At 38.5% G+C, this 20,889-nt stretch overlaps 1 protein-coding gene across 4 annotated transcripts in view; it reads right to left on the bottom strand.

The window, feature by feature from the left end:
* Positions 1-20,889, bottom strand: part of LOC120518333 — a 64,888-nt gene that overhangs the window by 31,522 nt on the left and 12,477 nt on the right. For 2 of the 4 annotated variants that reach the window (XM_039741076.1, XM_039741077.1), the window contains exon 2: positions 13,425-13,745. In XM_039741076.1, the coding sequence (XP_039597010.1) occupies positions 13,425-13,745 (321 nt within the window). Of the gene's footprint in view, positions 1-8,809; positions 9,654-13,424; positions 13,746-14,975; positions 15,015-20,889 lie in introns of those variants that run through there. The other 2 variants (XM_039741078.1, XM_039741075.1) reach the window with 2 other exon arrangements.

The raw sequence follows: 20,889 nt of genomic DNA, 5'->3' as shown, positions 1-20,889 counted from the left end.
TTGTGTGTGTATGTATGTATGTGTGTATGTATTTATGTGTGTGTGTATATGTATGTGTATATATGTAGATATATATGTATATATATATGTGTATATGTATAGATATGTGTATATATATATATATATATATATATATGTTTATGTATGTGTGTGTAAATATATATATATATATGACAACAACACTCATCACTCACAACAGTGACAAAACAATTACATTGACAATCATGTTACGCTATTTTCAAAATGTTTCCTTTTCTTTTCATTGTTTCTTTAACACACTATCTCTCCAGTAAGCGCTGGTATTTTGCTAGTGTATATATATATATGAAGATATGTATGTAGATAGAGATATATATATATATATATATATATATATATATATATATACACACACAGTGCATCTGAAAAGTATTCACAGCGCATCACTTTTTCCACATTTTGTTCTGTTACAGCCTTATTCCAAAATGGATTAAATTCATTTTTTCCTCAGAATTCTACACACAACACTGGTATATATATAAATATATATATATATATATATATATATATATACGAGTAACAGTGCACTGCATGATAACGTGCAGTGAATACGCTTGACTTGAGCATTCATAGTTTTCATGCTCTTTCTGTGTGCATTTACCATTTGTTTGCTCAGAGGCTGATGCGATTGATGCTTCCTGAGCAGCTCTTCTTTTCTCCACCCTAGCGGCCTGCTTTTTCTCTTCTTCCGTCTGCATCTTTTTGTGTTAAAACTGATTAAGTCAGCGTTTGTATTGCAATTAATTAGTATGGTTTCCTTCATTTTTCACTTAAGTCTTCAATCTGCCTCAAGAATAATTTAAGATTTGAGGTAGAGGAAGTGACGGCGAAGGTGGTAGGGAATGAGAATGAGTGCCCTGCTGGCCGTTGCCAAAAGCTGATTCTACAATAGAATGAAATAAAAATAAAAAGAGGAGTAAAAATCATTACCCCGAAAGCAGACAGTAGAGGTCACATAGTATGTGTGTACCAAATTTCTGGTCAATAGGTCAAACGGTTTGCGAGCTACAGGTGATTTAAAATCCTGGACAGACAAACGAACAGCCATGGTAGCGTATTATATAAAAAGATATTGTATGAGCGTGGACTCTAGGTGGCACTGTTGCCCTTTTTCTCCCAACAGACAGATCCAGGACAAAGGTTAAAATACCAAGAAGTTGTTTAATTTCTTCTTTCTTCTTGTACAGAGCCCAAAACACCTCCACCATAAAAAACAGGCAATAAATCAACAATAATACAGTCAATCATAATATGCACTCCTCAATACCTCCCAGCAATCTCTGTCCTACTCCTTCCAGCTTGCTTGCTGAGTCTCCAGCAGTCCTTTATATGGTTCCTGACCCAGAAGTACTTCTGTTCTTCCTCCCACATGACTTGCCAGCACTTCCATGTCAGATTGAGAATCCCAATTCTTTAATTAGCCCTGAAATACTTTATGGCTTCCATCCTCATGACTCCCTAGTACTTCCAGGCTGCAAGGAAAGCATGGCTCCCCAGGTCCTTTCACAGCTCCCCCTGGCGGCACCCACAGCACCCAACAGGGCAGAGAAACCAGACTGCAAGTCCCAGGATGTCCTGTGGGAATCTGAGGCACCTCTACACTCCAGGGGAGCTGCCATCTAACATTTTGAGGGAGGCAGTGTCCTGGAAAAGCTACCTTCCTCCTTCCTTCCATTTCAGGGAGGTCCCGGCAGGGTTGCTACTATATATATATTGTGACGGACGGCCGGGAACCATGCCCAGCTGGGACACCCCTTTGATGTGTATTCAGGGGGAGCAGCCCTGGACGGTGCAGTACCTCCCCCTGGATGCTGGATGGTTAACCCCCTGGGTTGGAGCAGTGCCTCAGTCTCTCGCAGGGTTTCATGGGAAATGGAGTTCTCCACAGCCCTGGTGGGGTCTGGGGTGGCCACCAGGGACCGCAGCATGGGTCCCTGAGCCCAGCTGGACTAATCTTCAGCCCCACCCGGGAGTGCAATTGGAAACAGCTGATCAAGCACCTGGAGCACTTCCGGGTGGGCCATAAAAGGAACCAGCAACCACGACTCAGTGGCCAGAGTCAGGTGGAAGGAGGACAAAGCTGTGGAGGAATGGTGGGGAAAGAGAAAAGTGTTTTGGTGGTGCTAAGTGCTGTACTTGGGACTGTGTATTGCCTGTGCGGTTCACAGGGAAGACATGCCCCACAGGTGAAGAAAATAAAAGTTTCTTGGCTTTTATACGTGCCTCCCATGTCCCCAGTCCCTGCAGCTTAGCGGTCCCCCAGATTCCCGCAGGGCACTATGGAAGATGGAGTTTGGCTTCACAGCCCTGCTGGGTACCGTGGGTGCCACCAGGGGATTCTGCAGGGAGACACGGGAATTTCTGTTTCCAATATAGCCTGGAAGTACTCCCAAGTCATGGGGATGGAAGGACAGAAGTACTTTCGGGCTGAAGAAAATACAAGTCTCCGTCTGACCCGGAAGTGCTGGTGAATCACATGGACGGAAGGACAGAAGCACTTCCAGGTCAAGGACTATATAAAGGACTAGTGGAGACCCAGCAAGTGAGCCGGAGTTGGGAGGGAGTGTGATGGAGCGAGAGAGAATTGTTTAATTATTGTGTTATTATTATAGTCATTGCCTGTTTGTTGTGGTGGAGGTGCTCTGATGCACTACTGCGAAGAAAGTAAAAAAATATTCTTAGCACTTTTATCCTGTGTCCGGTGTTTGTCTGTTGGGGTAAAGGTGAGTAATATATATATACTGTACATACATATATACATATATATACATATACATATACATATACATATACATATATATATATATACATATACATATATATATATATATATATATATATATATATATATATATATATATATATATATATATATATATATATATATATATATATATAAACTCTTTATTAACCCACTGTGGAGTTTTTTAAAAGTTCCTTTTAATTCCAAATCTAGATATGTACCTGTCCTACATCACATGTAAAATATTTTCAAACCTGTTCCACTGCTCCTTGACTGTCTCCACACCTAAAAGCTTATGCTAGTCTATCCTCCTTAGACTCCAAGCCATGGAGGTTCTGTAATGATATATCAGATCTCCAAGTTCGATATATATATCTGACTACCCTTGACATACAAAAGGGTATTGGCAAATTCCTTTAACGGCATCCGCAAAGGAGAAAACGGCCTTTAGCACCCCTAGCGGGCACTGGCAGTACAAGGTCCTCCCATTTGGGCTGCACGGGCCCGCGACCTTCCAACGCCTGGTAGATAGAGTGCTGAAGCCCCACCAGTCCTATAGCGCCGCTTATATCATCTATATATATCGCATATATATAAACCCCGGAATATACATATACATATATATATATATATATATACTATATACATATACATATACATATATATATATATATATATATATATATATATATATATATATAAACTCTTTATTAACCCACATTGCTACATTTGCTCAAAATTTGCTCTACCAAACTTAAACTTAACAGTTTTAGTCTTTGCATCTGCACTCTTACAAAACAATGAGAATCATATTATATTATGCTCACTTGATTTCAGTAGTCCAATTTCCTTTACACTCTCAATTCTATCCTGATTATTACAAAATACTAAATACAGACAAGCTTCACCCCGTGTTGGTGCTTTAACATACTGTGCTACAAAACAGTTAATGATTATTTCTAAAAAGTCCTGGGGCCTCAAGTAAAATGCTGTGCATAGAATTCACACTAAAACATGGTGTACGGACAAAACTAGCAATATGCAAAATCCAGATGCATAAAACTGTGTGTACGCCAAGTTCCATGGACTTTCTTTTTCTAAATCCCAATAAACGTGAAATTTAACGCACGTACACACGCCTACAGCCCCACCCCGACTCCTCCCAGAACTTTGCAAATGTGAATATGCAAATAAATATTAATAGCCTCTTCCATTCAATGTTTTTTTTTTTTAAAGACAGTGGCAAAAGGGCGGCACGGTGGCACAGTGGTAGCGCTGCTGCCTCGCAGTTAGGAGACCCGGTTCGCTTCCCGGGTCCTCCCTGTGTGGAGTTTGCATGTTCTCCCCGTGTCTGTGTGGGTTTCCTCCGGGTGCTCTGGTTTCCTCCCACAATCCAGGTTAGGTGGATTGGCGGTTCTAAATTGGCCCTAGTGTGTGCTTGGTGTGTTTGTGTGTGTCCTGCGGTGGGTTGGCACCCTGCCCTGGATTGGTTCGTGCCCTGTGTTGGCTGGGATTGGCTCCAGCAGACCCCCGTGACCCTGTATTCGGATTCAGTGGGTTAGACGATGGATGGATGGACAATGGCAAAAGAATCTAGAAAAAAGAAGAATTTCAGAGAATGCAAAGTGGAGGCAAGGAAAAAAAATGTTATTTGTTTGCTTAAGAAGTGGTATAAGCAACAAAAGGAAGTTGATGGAGTAAAACAGCGTGGTAGAGACACTCAAAAGTTCAAGCTCAGAAAGTCGCACTGTGCCGGAAATAAAAAAGAAGTGATCAACGTGAAAAGCGAGTCTCAGCCCACCGTCTGTTTATTCTGTTTCAGACCATATTACAAAAGCTGACCCCCGTGCCTAAGACACAGTAATGGTGCTGCTGTGCCCAGCACATCTTCAGACTCTGGCTGTGTGACACACCTCTGCCTTGGAAACCACTGGGTGACCATCTGGCCATGTGCTGACGGACACTGTTCTGGAGTCACAAAATGCATTATTGGATGCTGTAATAGATGTGGCCAAAGAACTAAGGAATGTAAGATAGATAGATAGATAGATAGATAGATAGATAGATAGATAGATAGATAGATAGATAGATAGATAGATAGATAGATAGATAGATAGATAGATACTTTATTAATCCCAAGGGGAAATTCACAACTGTACTATGTGATATTGACAACAAAGCAAATGAATTGGTTAAAAAATAAATGCTGCATCTAATTACCTATTCTAACATTCTGCTAATTACATTCAAACAAATTTGTAACACTGTCTGATTTGGCTTATTCTGTGGTGGGTCAGGGTCAGGTTTATCATATCGCATCTCTTCAGATATGGACTAGCTTCGATTGTGTGCCACATTATGTAGCACGCTACATGTTTGTACAATGTGACACACTTTTGGTGGGATATATAGCAGCAAATTAATAGAGTGGAAATGCTTTCTATTTACATAAGCAAATTCATTCTCTGAAGGAACCTATATAGTGTAGCATTGGTGCCGAGCCACACAACGGATTGATTCTCTGCACTTTGCATGGCTTTATGAGGTGACTCGATCTATACTTAAAAGGACTGCTTGTCTTTTGCGCCTGTAATGCCAGCTCATTCTTTTGGTGATTTATCCTTGGCTGTCCATTTGGAAAACCAGATGTTGCTGCAAATTGCGTTTTTGATGTTTGCCAGTTGAACCACAGTGTAAGGAAGTCTTATATACCTGGATGACAAGCGGATAATACCATTCCATACAGCCGGCATGGCGCCACTCAGTGATGTTTGTGAAATACCTGATCAGTTAGCAAGTTGTGGCCAAAGATCTGAGAGTGGGCATAACTTGCAAAGAATCAGGCAGAGCACAATTGCTCAAAGTTTGCCTTTGTAAAGCCAGTGTCAGTTTAGCATACAACTCCAAGAGGATAGCTCTTGGAAATCGAAATTAACTTAGAAGCCAGTTATCATCTATTAATATGTGCCCTCTTCTAACAACGCTAAAGCAGCTATGGTAGTTGGAATAGTTTGACCATTCCTTGCACCATTATATTGTTACAGAATGATTACTATCAAGTGAATTAAATTTGCAAACAATATGCAATTAATCTCAGTGTATTTGATAACACCCACGTCATGGATGTGAATATGAAAAATAAAGGTAAAAGACATAGAAACAGTTTTGACGCTGGGTGTTTTCAAAACTTAGCAGAAATATACATACACAAGGGGGACCCTGCCGTGAAAATGTGCTTGGCTTTAGGCCAAGTTTAGTTTTAATACATCTCGAAGTGAGCGTGGAAACGGGCATGTGCAACACTTTTGTGTGTGTGCACTGTTTATACAAGAGGCCCCTGCTCTTGTGCTCCGTTATTTGCAAGGCTATCCTAGTTAATATTAGGATAGTTAAAGTCCCCCAAGACTATATTATCCCCGTGTATACTTGCCTTTTTTTTTAAATATTACTAAAAAGATGTGTGTTGAAATTACTGTCTGCATTGAGCAGTCTAACATACTACTAAAACAAACCCTTTTTCGCTAATGCTTTCCAGGCAAAGCGCACTCACACAGGGGCCGTCTTCTCGAAACAGAAATAAATAACCACCATCAAAGAGGAATTCCACAGAGTCACAGGTATGTCAATCAAATTTAAACAACTTTGGCATTTCTGAGCAATTATAGGTGATAACATACTTGCTGTTGCAACATGCTGCCCACGTTCATTCCCTTTGCGGAGTCCCTTGCCCTTTAAAAGAATGCCTTGGAATATTCTCCTCTTCAGCCAAAGCCTACAACTGATTTGCTTATTAATGCAGTTTCGATTCAAGGTTTTGTAATGGAATAAGGAAACAATATGACTACTGCATTGTATTATAGTTCATTTGGCTGATGGCTTTTCTGAATGAAACACAAGTCTGCATTTCAAATACTCAGTAAAATATGAATGTGTTATCCATACCCTGTTATCCATTCTTAAGAGATGCAGTGGACAAAGTTACAAATGTTGAGGCCAAATATTCTGGGTCTTGTATGTGAACAGGGCAAGCTGACATTCAAAGACTGGGCACTGTGTGGCTTCTGTTGCACAACTGTAAATGAAAGTAATCAACATTTGCTTTATTTTGGCATGTAATCAATGGAGAGTGCAGGGTTCAGAGCAGGCAGGAGAATGTTCAGCATTTCTCACAGTAATGATTAAACCAGCTCCCTGTCCGCTGAACAAAATGTCATGGGTCTTAGACTTTTTTGATATCATTAATTTGCAAAAATTGAATATGATGTTTTTTAGAAGGCATATAACATTTCAATTAAAGTAATATCACAATGGGTACGTTCTGTGCAATGCAAAAAACTACCACACAAAGTTCACATGGATTTTACCGAGTGACTGTTTCACACATTCACACATTCTTTCAGCAATATTACTTCACGCCATCTATCTTTCCTTGGACGCTGCGGCTACCATGTTGCTATCTTCATGCTCTGCCACTAGCACGTCTTGCACTACTGGCATGAAGGTTGTCCCCCCGTTTCTAAAGCCTTGGTTTGATCAACTGTGTTCAGTGCTCAACTAATAGGGGCTTGTAAATTTTGGAAAGAACATGCCTTAACCCGGATCAACGTTTCCAGCAGATTGAAATCTGATGTTCTGGAACCGGCAAATCCGTGGGGGCAAAATCAAACTAAAGCAAGTCGGGATTCATTCTGAAAAAATTAAAACAAAAAACAAAAAATATGAAAAAGATATTATGTGCCCAAAATATAAATGAGAAAATACTATTTTTATTACAATCATAACTTTCTCATGTTTCTTTTCAGTTACTTTCTGTGCTTAAAATTTCGCTAGTATATTCTAATAAACTTACAGTAATTAGATATATGTTACAAGTTATGCCGAACTGGATTACATGTTACAGTATGAAACTGGTAATATGTTACAGAAAAATATTCTGTTTATATGTTAGCTTGTAGGCGTTAAGGTAGGACTTTCCATTATCTTTTAATTATGTGTTCTATATACAGTATAAGTCAGATATTTTAAAATAACTACGTAATTGTTTATACCAGTTTAATAAAACATTAAACTGCTGGCTCTTACAGGCTTTTAAATGTTCAAAGCGCTGTGTAAGATGCAGATCACATGGCACGGCAGCAGCAGCAGCAATCCAGCAGCTGATCGAGCAAAGAAGAGGTAAAAAAAAACTGCATTGCTATCAGGAGATGGATTCCCTAATAAATGGGACTTCTGCATTTATGTTCTTCTTTATTCTTCTTATGCCCTGGCACTGGAATTACTCCCAGGTCCTTAATAAAAACAGGTAAAGCTGCTGTAGCAACTTGAGGAAGCTGATGTATGTCACATATTAAATTAACCGTGTTATCAGTGAGGCAGCTAAGTGTGTGACTTCCACAAAGAGCACATAATGTCTTGTTATTATATGCCACAACTCTCTTTTGGAAACCTTGCTTGCTACTTAGCATGTCACTTCTATTCTCATATGATTGATCACATCAGCTGGAAATATTTAAGCTTAATGTCTCCAGGTGACCTACAAATGCCTCATACAAGCCTTCACCTGTGGAGTCAGGAAAGCCAAAAAAGTGTTCATAAACGGAGACTCCTTTTGATATCACACAATCTACAACTTATACCACCACCAAAAGCTGCTCCTGGTCACTCACATCTGTATGCAACTCATTATCACCAAGTATTAATTTTTTTTTTATCCACTGTGATAAAAAAACATTTCAAACAACTTTAAAGAGTTGGGGAATTGCCCTGTATATTGCTGAGATGCAATAGCTTTGGTCAAAATAGATGAAAGAACATCAAACATTCGACAAACTGGCATTTGTGATGGTGGCTTTTATACAAGATACAAAATGGCTACAGGAAATGATTAAAGCAGAAGTAACGTCATCATTGGAGGACCGGAAGTGACATTATCATCAGAAGTCGGAAGTGAGGTCATCATTGGAGGGCCGGAAGTGATGTCATCATCATCAGAAGCCGGGAAGTGACATCATCATTGGGGGACCAGAAGTGACGTCATCATCAGAGGTTGGAAAGTGACATCATCATTGGAGGACCGGAAGTGATGTCATTGTCGAGAGCTGGAAATGTTGTTATGGATGAGGAGGTGGTTGCTGTGTCGTTCTCAGGATTATGGTTTATTGTAGGTAAGTTTGTATTATTTGTCTTCTTTAGTTCTACAGTTTTGAGTCTTCTTGGTATGTCTCTACAAGCTTTGAACATCTGGATTTATTCAATTTACTTCATTCTTTCTGGCAGATACTTTAAGCTCCATTAGACTGGATGGGAAGCATCTGTTAACTGCCATTTGCAGGCCTCTCCTCAGATGTTTTATGGAGTTTAAGTCTGGGCTTTGACTGGGACACTCAAAGACATGATTGAGGCCATTGTCGCTCTGAAAGGTGAACTACTACCCCACTTGGAGGTTGAGTGAAACTTTAAACAGATTTTCTTCAAAGAACACTCAATGTTTCATTGCATTTATCCTTCCCTTAGTTCTGAGAAGCCTCCCTGTCCTTGCCTTCTGACAAGCACACTAATAGTTTGATGTTGCCATCACCATACTTCACCATAGGTATGTTATTAGGTAATGCCTCACCTTCATCAGGCATAGTGCTTGGAGTTCTGCCCAAAGAGCTGAATTTTTGTCTCATCAGACCAGAAAATATTTTTTCTCCTTGGCAAACTCCAGGCAGCCTGCCAAAGGACTTCTGAAGTTCTATTAAAGTAACTATTGGGTTCTTGGACTCCTCATTTACCAATGCCCTTCTTACACTGTTCCTGTGACAGTGTGGGTCCCATGCTACTGGTTCCCTCTGGGAGCTTCTGGAACCCACATCGCCTGTACTGTATCCTAGGGATAAGATGAGTACATGTGAATGCTTATGCCAAGCAAGGGGTAAGTGCAAAAGAGCAGACGTGCTTTTATTAAATAGCAACCAAAACAGCAGTGTTCAAATACTGCAATATATCCAAATGTTCAATAAATAAATAATCCAACAAAATTTCCAAGTGATAGTGGAGGTTAAAATCCAAATAAATCCATTAAAACGGAGTTAAAAACATTCAGGAGGCTTCTTGCCAAAAAAAATATTACAGTCCCCAGTGCTTCCCTTTAAAATTGACATCTTTCTTTTTTCTTGTGCCAGCTCATTCTTCTAGGCATCCGTGGGCGCAGCGTCTCAATCATGTACCTCAGGAAGCTGATGAAGCAATTTGAGACAGACTGCCCCTGACATGCAGGTGCGTCTCTCCCCAATTGCTGCACCAAACCCCACAGGTGCGTTAGCACGCACACCCACAAAGAGCGAGCCAATTAATTAATTATTTATTAAAAATGGCCAGCTCTTGCTGAGCCACAGACCCACTATACCACAGTTCCAGACATCTTTCATTTCACAATTATTGAGGCTATTGTGCTCTTAGGAACATTCAAAGCTTTAGAAATGATTTTATCCCCTTGCCCTGATCTATGCCTTGCCACAATTTGATTGAAAAAGTCTACAGGGTGTTCCTTAGACTTAATGGCTTGGTTTTTTGTCCTGACATTCTATATGCAGGTACATGTGTGCCTTTCTAAACGATGTCCAATCAATTCAGTTTGCCACAGGTGGACTCCATTCAAGCTCTAGACACATCTCAATGAGAATTACAGAAAATAGGATGCACCTGAGCACAACTTCAAGTGCCACGGCAAAGTGTCTGAATACTTCTACGAATGAGAGATTTCGATTTTTAATGTATACTGCTCAAAAGAATTAAAGGAACAATTTTTAAACAGAGTATAGCATAAAGTCAATGAAACTTATGGGATATTAATCTGGTCAGTTAAGTAGCAGAGGGGGTTGTTAATCAGTTTCAGCTGCTGTGGTGTTAATGAAATTAACAACAGATGCACTAGAGGGGCAACAATGAGATGACCCCCAAAACAGGAATGGTTTAACAGGTGGAGGCCACTGACATTTTTCCCTCCTCATCTTTTCTGACTGTTTCTTCACTAGTTTTGCATTTGGCTACAGTCAGTGTCACTACTGGTAGCACGAGGTGATACCTGGACCCTACAGAGGTTGCACAGGTAGTCCAACTTCTCCAGGATGGCACATCAATACGTGTCATTGCCAGAAGGTTTGCTGTCTCCCTGCACAGTCTTAAGGGCATGGAGGAGATTCTAGGAGACAAGCAGTTACTCTAGGAGAGCTGGAGAGGGCCATAGAAGGTCCATAACCCATCAGCAAGACCAGTATCTGCTCCTTTGGGCAAGGAGGAACAGGATGAGCACTGCCAGAGCCCTACAAAATGACCTCTAGTAGGCCACTGGTGTGAATGTCTCTGACCAAACAATCAGAAACAGACTTCATGAGGGTTGCCTGAGGGCCCAAATGTCTACTGCGCCCTGTGCTCACTGAACAGCACCGGGGAGCTTAATTGGCATTTGCCATAGAATACCAGAATTAGCAGGTCCACCACTGGCATCCTGTGCTTTTCACAGATGAGAGCAGGTTCACCCTGAGTATATGTGAAAGACGTGAAAGGGTCAGGAGAAGCCGTGGAGAATATTATGCTGCCTGTAACATCGTTTAGCATGACTGGTTTGGTGGTGGGTCAGTGATGATCTTGGAGGCATATCCATGGAGCGACTCACAGACCTCTACAGGCTAGACAACGGCATCTTGACTGCCATTAGGTATCAGGATGAAATCCTTGGACCCATTGTCAGCCCCTACGCTGGTGCAGTAGGTCCTGGTTTCCTCCTAATGCACGACAATGCCCGGCCTCATGTGGCAAGAGTATGCAGGCAGTACCTGGAGGATGAAGGAATTGAAACAACTGAATGGCCTTCATGATCCCTTGACGTAAACCCAATAGAACATCTGTGGGACATTATGTTTCGGTCCATTAGGCGCGGCCAGGTTGCTCCTCAGACTGTACAACAGCTCAGGGATGCCCTCATACAGATCTGGGAGGAAATGCCACAAGACAAAATCCGTCGTCTCATTAGGAGCATGCCACAACGTTGTCAAGCATGCATACAAGCTCGTGGGGGCCACACAAGATACTGAAAAGCATTTTGAGTAGCAGAAATTAAGTTTTTGAAAAAATGGACTAGCCTGCCACATCTTCATTTCTCTCTGATTTTAGGGTGTCTACACAATTGAGCCCTCTGTAGGCAGAAAACTTTTATTTCCATTAAAAGACTTGGCATCCTTTTGTTCCTAAGACATTGCCCTGTCGTTATTTGTATAGATATCCAACTTCATATTGAGATCTGATGTATCTAATGTGTTTCTTTAAAGTGTTCCTTTAATTTTTGTGAGCAGTGTATAATAAATTTGCAAACCTTTCTAAAAACATGTTTTCACTTTGTCATTATGGGTTATTAAGTGCAGATTGAGGGACAAAAATATGTGTCACTTAATTTTTGCGGGTCCTCATCTCTGTCAAAATCAGCAGCATCATTGTTACAATCATTACATATATGTCAAGAGGTGAACTATTATCACTAACATCAGAAGTGCAAGAAGTGGTGGGTGTTTGAAACTCCTGGAGCAGGAAGGACATTATTTGGTTTCTTTTTATTCTCCTTGGCTGTTGCGTTTATTGCCACATGACTACCAGCTGCTAAACGTAGATAGCATCAGCAGTTGGTTTGTTCAAGGAAACAGCAGTTACTTTCTGGAGTTTGGCAACAAACATATTTATTACTTCCTGTTTTTATCATTTTTCTGTTCCGCTTGGGAAATTATGTTTAATTTTCTATTCATCATATTGTGTGCTGTACCATACTATGTACTAGACCTGAAAGTCACACTTTTACACTATAAGCTTTATCCTTTAATTGTGTTGTAAGTTTACAGTTTCAGGTTTTGTTGCAAATGCAAAGTGACAGTAACATGGAATCTAGTCTGTTATAGCCTGGACAGAAATGTCACATTGATGGAATGTTACTGATAATAATAGCTATAACAGCAATTTTGGTATGTTTGAAAATTTAGCATACGTTTTAATAAAAATCAATATATAAATGCAATTTTTGATGTGACCCCCAGATTAATTTGTCTCTACATTAACATAAAGAACCATTCCATCCTGCTTTGCTTCTGTTCTGAATGATAAGTGATGTATATATGATGTTTTACTATATCTTACAATTCTGAAAAATGGTGAAATCCTGTAATAAGAAGAGTACAGCTGGAACATAGAAGATGACAATCCAAGTTCAGTTAGAAAAAGTGAAATGGAAAAACAGGCTAAAACTAGCTACAAAATGCTGAAAGATCTTCTGAGGATACGCTGATGAACACAGTAGCACATACAAGTAAAATAAAAAACAGAAAGCATTATAGGCAGAATAACCTGTAATGTTTAAGAAACAAGTTCCTAGGAAGCATTCTGAAGACTAGACTAAAATATTTTATACCTATATTTCAACAGCTTACACTTTGTCTGAAAAACTCATATAAAAATGTTGCCATCTAAAATAATATACTTTATATTTTTACAGTTTTCGTTTTTAAGATGATTTTTAATACTGATTAAACAGATGCTGTCCTTGAAATAGCTAACTAAAAGCAAAGGTATGAAGGCTTTATAAATTGTAACGTAAACAGTAACGTAAAACACTTACCATAAACTTTAAGTTCAATGCCATCTTTATATTCTTCTCTTTGTTTAAACCTAATCATACATGTGTATTTTCTGCTGTCTTCTATTTTCAGATCTTTAATCTCAAGTGATCCATTGTTCGTAGAGAGACTGAGTCTGCCCCTATATTCTGGAATCCAGTCTATCCTAGTACGAGTAGGTGTATACCTAGCGATAAATGTGAAATTTGTAAAAATTGACCACTCTATATTTAAAATTTCCAAATCATCTGATATGCTTGTTGTTAAAACAACTGTAGTCCCCATTGGCTGATAAATGTTCTTTTCAGATACAGCTAAATACCCTGGAAAAGAAGAAAATATAAAAATAGTGAGAATGTCAAAATAGTAAGAAAGTGAGTCAATTTACCTAGTAAAATTATACGTTGAGTTCATTTTAAACATCAAACTAAATGATCTGAGTGAAAGATTTTGAACTTCAAGTCAATTCATTTAATTTTTGTATAGCATTCTTCGCTGAGTGCAGGTGCAGAGCACTGTGACAAGTTCTCAAGTAAAATACAAATGCAAACTATTCAAATTACTAATTACATAATGAGTACGCATAAAGGCACAGACTTGTTTAAACAGATATAAACAAAGTTGTCTGAAACTGATTAACATAAAAGAAACCCAGCAATATTTGTCCATTAATTAATTTTTTAACTATAGCTAGTTGACAATGGAGGAGATATGGAAGGCAAATCATGTGTTTGTTGTTTTCCTCCTCAGTCAGAATAAAGACCCCAACAAGGCCCCACATTCCTGCCCACCTCTTCCATTCTCTAAACAATAAAACAGCTACATTTACGAAGATGGCTGTTGGAAGACATAAGATTTGTAATATAATTGCATGCGCCCATGGAACATGACTGCATGTGTATTTAGGCATGTGTGAGAATTGTACACGCTTTCTGGTGGTTGTGCTTTTGAGACAGTAAAAAAAGAGCATTCTAGCAAGTGAGAAACTCTGTACTTCATAGATACAACAGTGGGATCAGTTGTTGACCAGAGTGGCTGAAAGACACATTAGTGTTATCCAGAAGGGATATTTATCACCAGCTAGAGAATCTTTATCACTTTGCCTAACAGCAGTGCACATGGCGCTCCATCTGAACCCTCATAACTTTCAGATTCATTTTTATCTTTTTACAATATTCTATCATTTATGGTCAAGAAAATACTATGCAACCCAGTTATCAACAACAACAACAACATTTATTTATATAGCACATTTGCATACAAACAGTAGCTCAAAGTGCTTTACATATTAAAGAATAGAAAAATGAAAGACATAATTATAAAAAATAAATCAACATTAACATCGAATAAGAGTAAGGTTCAATGGCCAGGGGGGACAGAAAAAAAAAAAAAACTCCAGACGGCTGGAGAAAAAATAAAATCTGTAGGGATTCCAGACCATGAGACCGCCCAGTCCCCTCTGGGCATTCTACCTAACATAAATGAAACAGTCCTCTTTGGATTTAGGATTCTCACGGAAGGGCTTGATGATGATGATGGTCACGTAGACGTCTTCCTTTTAATCCGTCCATCATTGTTGGAGTATCATGAAGCTTTGAGTAGGTGGAGGTGGCGCAGACCACCACCACGAAGAAACCGGAAAAAGAAACAGAAAAGAGAGTAGGGGTCAGTACCGATTTTAGAGCCACCATGAATAGTTGTTATGATGAATTGAACATACAGAGTATCAGGATTAAGTTAAATTACGATTAAAATGAAGTTATAAAAAGGCCATGTTAAAGTAATGTGTTTTCAGCAGTGTTTTAAAGTGCTCTACTGTATCAGCCTGGCTAATTCCTATTGGCAGGCTATTCCAGATTTTAGGTGCATAGCAGCAGAAGGCCGCCTCACCACTTCTTTTAAGTTTTGTTCTTGGAATTCTAAGGAGACACTCATTTGAGGATCTGAGGTTACGATTTGGAATATAAGGTGTCAGACATTCCGATATATAAGATGGGGCGAGATTATTTAAGGCTTTATAAACCATAAGCAGAATTTTAAAGTCAATTCTGAATGACACAGGTAACCAGTGTAGTGACGCTAAGACTGGTGTGATGTGTTCTGATTTTCTTTTCCTAGTTAGGATTCTAGCAGCTGCATTCTGCACTAGTTGCAAACGATTTATATCTTTTTTGGGTAGTCCAGAGAGGAGTGCATTACAGTAATCTAGTCGACTGAAAACAAAAGCGTGAACTAATTTCTCAGCATCTTTCAGTGATATAAGAGGTCTAACTTTACTTATGTTTCTTAAGTGAAAAAATGCTGTCCGAATGATCTGATTAATATGTGATTTAAAATTCAGATTACAGTCAACAATCACCCCTAAGCTTTTTACCTCCGTCTTGATTTTAATCCTAATGTATCCAGTTTATTTCTAATAGCCTCATTGTATCCATTATTGCTGATCACTAAAATTTCAGTTTTCTCTTTATTTAACTTGAGAAAATTACTATTCATCCATTCTGAGATACTAGTCAGACATTGTGTTAGTGAATCAATAGAATCGGGGTCATCAGGTGCTATTGATAAGTACAGCTGTGTGTCATCAGCATAGCTGTGGTAGCTCACGTTGTGCCCTGAGATAATCTGACCTAACGGAAGCATATAGATTGAGAATAACAGCGGACCCAGGATAGAGCCTTGTGGAACACCATATTGGATATCAAGTGTCTTCGAGTTGTAATTCCCACAACTAACAAAATATTTTCTCCCTGTCAGGTAGGATTCAAACCAATTTAAGACCCTGCCAGAGAGGCCCACCCATTGACTAAGGCGATTTCTAAGAATGTTGTGATCAATGGTGTCAAATGCAGCACTCAGATCTAAGAGGATGAGAACAGATAAATGGCCTCTGTCTGCATTTACCCGCAAGTCATTTACTACTTTAACGAGTGCAGTTTCTGTGCTGTGATTTGTTCTAAAACCTGACTGAAATTTATCAAGAATAGCATGTTTATTTAGGTGGTCATTTAACTGCATAATGACTGCCTTCTCTAGAACTGATCACCCATCTTACTTCATAAGAACACACGACAAGACTTTTTTTATCAACTCCACTTCACACTCCATCAGCTAAACAAAATTACATTAAATTAGCCATAGTCAGAAAATTGCAATGGACTCAATTTTATTGGATAATATTTTTAAAATAGAATTTTGACGTGCGTTTTAAAAGGTGAGTTGTATAATGTTTTCATTTGTCTTTATCATCCTGTCTGCTTTTTAATCCAGGCTAAAGGCTCAATACTTTAGTCTAGCATGTACTGTTTAGAGCTGCTGATTAGCAGTGCATATAGCATCTCTGTTTGTTAGCCATTTGTACAAAACAATACATAACACAATAATCATTAACTGTTATTAACCCTCCTCTGTTCTGTTTCTGTTCACGGTACACTTCCTTGGCATTTGGTGCCACTTCTCTACTTACAAGTTGTTTCTCGGCTTCTGAGATACTGGAAGTCATAAAACCATTGGAAGTAAACTTTCGTTCATTAAATTGGATGGCTCAGTACAGACTCTACTGTAGTTCCCTGAGGTCTCCAGGACTTTGTGTCTGACTTTATCATGTGGATTTATCTGCTCTAACTGAGCACACTCCATGGATTCTGATGACTGGAGTTTTTGTTGGTATGTCCTCCATTGTCAATTGACCATAGTTTAATAATGAATAAACAAATTGACGGATTCATTCGTTAGTTTTGAATTCTTTTGTTTTCTTATTAAATAAATCTGTGCACTTACGTGTACTGATTTATTAATCAGTAATTTGTCAAATCAAGTGAGGGAGTTGAAAGGGTGCTCCAAAATATCTTGTGGTTTGTGTACACGTAATTAAACAGGTGGGTGAACTATTGGAGGATGTGCTGTGTTTGTAGCACTGAACTTTTTACTATTGAAACTTGCTTGTTCTGTTTCTTAGTGAGGAACACTTTAATGCCATGGATTCAGCTCTGAACCAGTGAGAAGACTTCATTATAGCAAAAAGGGAAAACATACCAAATGTTTAATTTTTCCTGTAGCCTGGAATAACTGTGGATTACACAGACAGGTTGGATCTTTTAGAAAATACACAAGGATAAGGATACTTGTTAAAAAAGGGACTGCGGACAGTTTACTGTGGTGTAAAAGTGATGTGCGTGTCTGTTTAACATAATATATATGTATATACATTATATGTATGACTTGGTTATTTTCATCTTCTGTTTGTAATTAGGTGTTATTTTTTTTCTTTTTCTTCCCTTCATGTCCACAGTAGTCCAGTTCTATTATAGAGGTGATTATTCAATATTCCCATTTAAATCGTTATTTGTTTATTGGTTTTGTTAAAGGTTTACATTTGAATATTTTCTTTGTAGAGTTTGCATGTTCTCCTTATGTCTGTGGGATACCTTAAAGTTCTGGATTGGCTCTTGTGTATGTGCTCAACATATAGTAAGCTGGAATCCTGTCCCATGCTGAGATATTTTCTAGCAATAAAAAGTAGTGTATAATAATGCTAGAGAAATTTTCAACTACCAAAGAACGCTAGAACTGGGCTTTTCTTCAGGAACATCCAGGTATCAAGACATCAATGACCTAGCATGAGGCAACTAATCTTAACAGGAAGTTATGAGTGAAAAAAATCAAAGTTAAGCATAGATAAATGTACAGTATTTTCATTCATTGAATTGATTTCCTATATAATAGAATGAATGTAATGCTTAACTGACAAAAATTATTATTAATTATTAGGGCAGCAGTAGCTCAGTCGGTAGAGCGGGTGGTCCAGCAATCGGAGGGTCGCAAGGTTCGATCCTGGCTCCCGGCATGAGAATGCAGCTGTTGTGTCCTTGGGCAAGACACTTAACCTACCTTGCCTGCTGGTGGTGGTCGGAAGGATTGGTGGCGCCAGTGTTCGGCAGCCTCACTTCTGTCAGTGTGCCCCAGGGCAGCTGTGGCTACATAGTAGCTTATCATCACCAGTGTGTGAATGGGTGAATGACTGTTGTGTTGTAAAGCGCCTAGGGGGGTTCTTGAACTCTAGTTAGGCGCTATATCAAATACAGGCCATTTACCATTTTTTTTTTTTACCAAAAAGAAGCATTACTTGAATTTACTTCCACCTTGATATGACATAAAGTGATGCATTAACTACCCTGGAGCCATTTTAAATACAAACAGACTCTGAATTACATTTATTGCATGTGAGATACTTTATTTATTTTCCTATCCAATCTTTGCTCGACAAGTAATTTGTATATTTTAAATGTGAAATAGGATAGACTGTATGTTTTCATGACTACATAGCTAATGGAAGGTTTTATTTCCAATAGTTTGACATTCTAATGAAATACTTCTCTTCACTTTGTTGAAATTCTAAAGGCTAAGATAGAAAAGTATGTGTTAAATGAATTACTATTAAAAATATTAGCTTAAAGAAACATAACTGGGACATGTATAACAAAACTGTTTTAGCTTTAAGATAACAAGTTAAAAGATATTTTAATAGACATGTTAAATAAATCAGCTGATCCATGATAGATAGACAGGTCTTGGGAAGATGTGAAATAATTTAAAATACTTTATGTAGGAATAGATCAAATATGTTATATGAATAATCTGTTCATAGACAGCTTTAGACACATTAATTTTAAACCCTGAGACTGAAATATGAGGACACTGTTGCTACTTTGCCTTTCATTAACTCCTAACTACTTTGCTTGCATAATACTCCTTAACTAATATGCTCTACACTTTTCTGCTTTCTTTTTTTTTATTTTGCCTTTTCTTTTTCAAAGATGTTGCTGCTGAGTTTGGCCGATGTTCTGGTCGCTCCGTTAAGATTGTGCGTTTACTTAACTTTTTGGTTATTTTTTGTCACATAACTTGCACAAATTGGCAGTAGAAACTGTGTTATAGTAAATTAACTTCATGTTACCCATTTTATTCATAGCAGCATAGGTTATGTGCTAATAGTTTGAATATTGTTGGAAAAACTAAATGCCTCTTCCCTTAGTATTTATTCGGATTGACTTTATTTTATACTTTGAGTATTCACTTATTGGCTACAACAACAACCAAAGCAGATATAACTATAGTAGCTATATTTTTTGAAGGATCTATACTGAAAATTAAAAGAAGAAGACAAGATTAAAAGGGACCCCTTACATTGAGTTTATCACTTGCAGAATTTAATTTGATCATGAGAAACAAATGAGCCAAGATACAAGTAGAAATTGGATGAACATGGCTATCCGGTTTACTGCCAGCATTAACGTTAGTATGGGGTATTCCACAATGAAACAGGACTAATACCTCAAGAAATATTAATACAAGGACCAAAACAACATCCGGTACGTTCTCCTCTTTGTGGAATCAATAAGTAACTTTAAAAAATTACAGATGAAGTATTGTAGTACTGACTAATAATAAGCAAAACTCAGCAAAAATAAGCAAAAAGTCTTTTTAATTGGCAAGTAAAAGCTACACTTCCTTGCCAATCGGAGACAATAGCACATGACTTTGACCCTGAAGGCTGGACCATAGTAAAGATCTGTAAGCAGAAAAATTGCCTGACTCCAAGCTATAACCAGATACTCCTAACTCTTGACACAACATTAAAACTCAAAGGGAGACTAAACTGGGTCAGCACATCACACTGCTGAAAGGTTCTGTCTGCAGAGGTGGATCAATTCATGCATCAAGCCATCAACCAACTGACAAAGGAACTTCCTTTTGTTGCAATGCACTCAAGTTCCAGTGTCCCTAAATGCAAACAAGCCAATTGAAAGTTTAAGGAATTGTGTGCTAGTAACCTCTCGTGCCAAAAATTAAAAATAATCTTTGTGGGTTAAAAATTGTAGAGGTATCGGTTTCCTTTTAGGAGGAATAGCTCCCTAGTTGGAATAAGTTCTTTTAAATTGCGGCGTTTTAAGTAACCAGAAACTATATAGATATAATGTAAAAGGCGATATCCCTCCCATAGTGATACAGCAGTAAAAATCACATAAGAGAAAGTAACTTAGCTTTCTTTAATGACGATTTATGCAGTATAACAGATGGAATGAATTCATGACAACATTTTTTGTATAGTTTGTCATTTTCGTAACTGTGCTGAAAGGATTTTCAGGACAGATGACATCATCCGTTCATCGGCTTTGAAGGGTTTGGCTGTTGTCCAAATCTTATATACTGTCTTCTCCACGTGTAAGCCCTTCTTTGGTTCTTTGGTTTCCAAACAAGGAAAGGAAAGGATTCAATTTCATCTCAGGAATAACACAATGCCTATTTTCGCAGTTGTACCCTTCATTCTCCAAACTGCTAGACTAGTGGTTTCTAAATGCTGCCCTGTGTGCTAACTTTGGCTTGCACATGTGAATGAATTTATAAAATAATTTCTTGTACAGAGCACAGTGACATTAAACTTACATTCATGTTACAGTATCCACA

The sequence above is a fragment of the Polypterus senegalus genome, chromosome 18 (genome assembly GCF_016835505.1).
Source record: "Polypterus senegalus isolate Bchr_013 chromosome 18, ASM1683550v1, whole genome shotgun sequence".
In the NCBI taxonomy this organism is placed as follows: domain Eukaryota; kingdom Metazoa; phylum Chordata; class Cladistia; order Polypteriformes; family Polypteridae; genus Polypterus; species Polypterus senegalus.
Note: the sequence above shows the minus strand (reverse complement) of the source record. Positions and strands in the feature narration are given on the sequence as shown.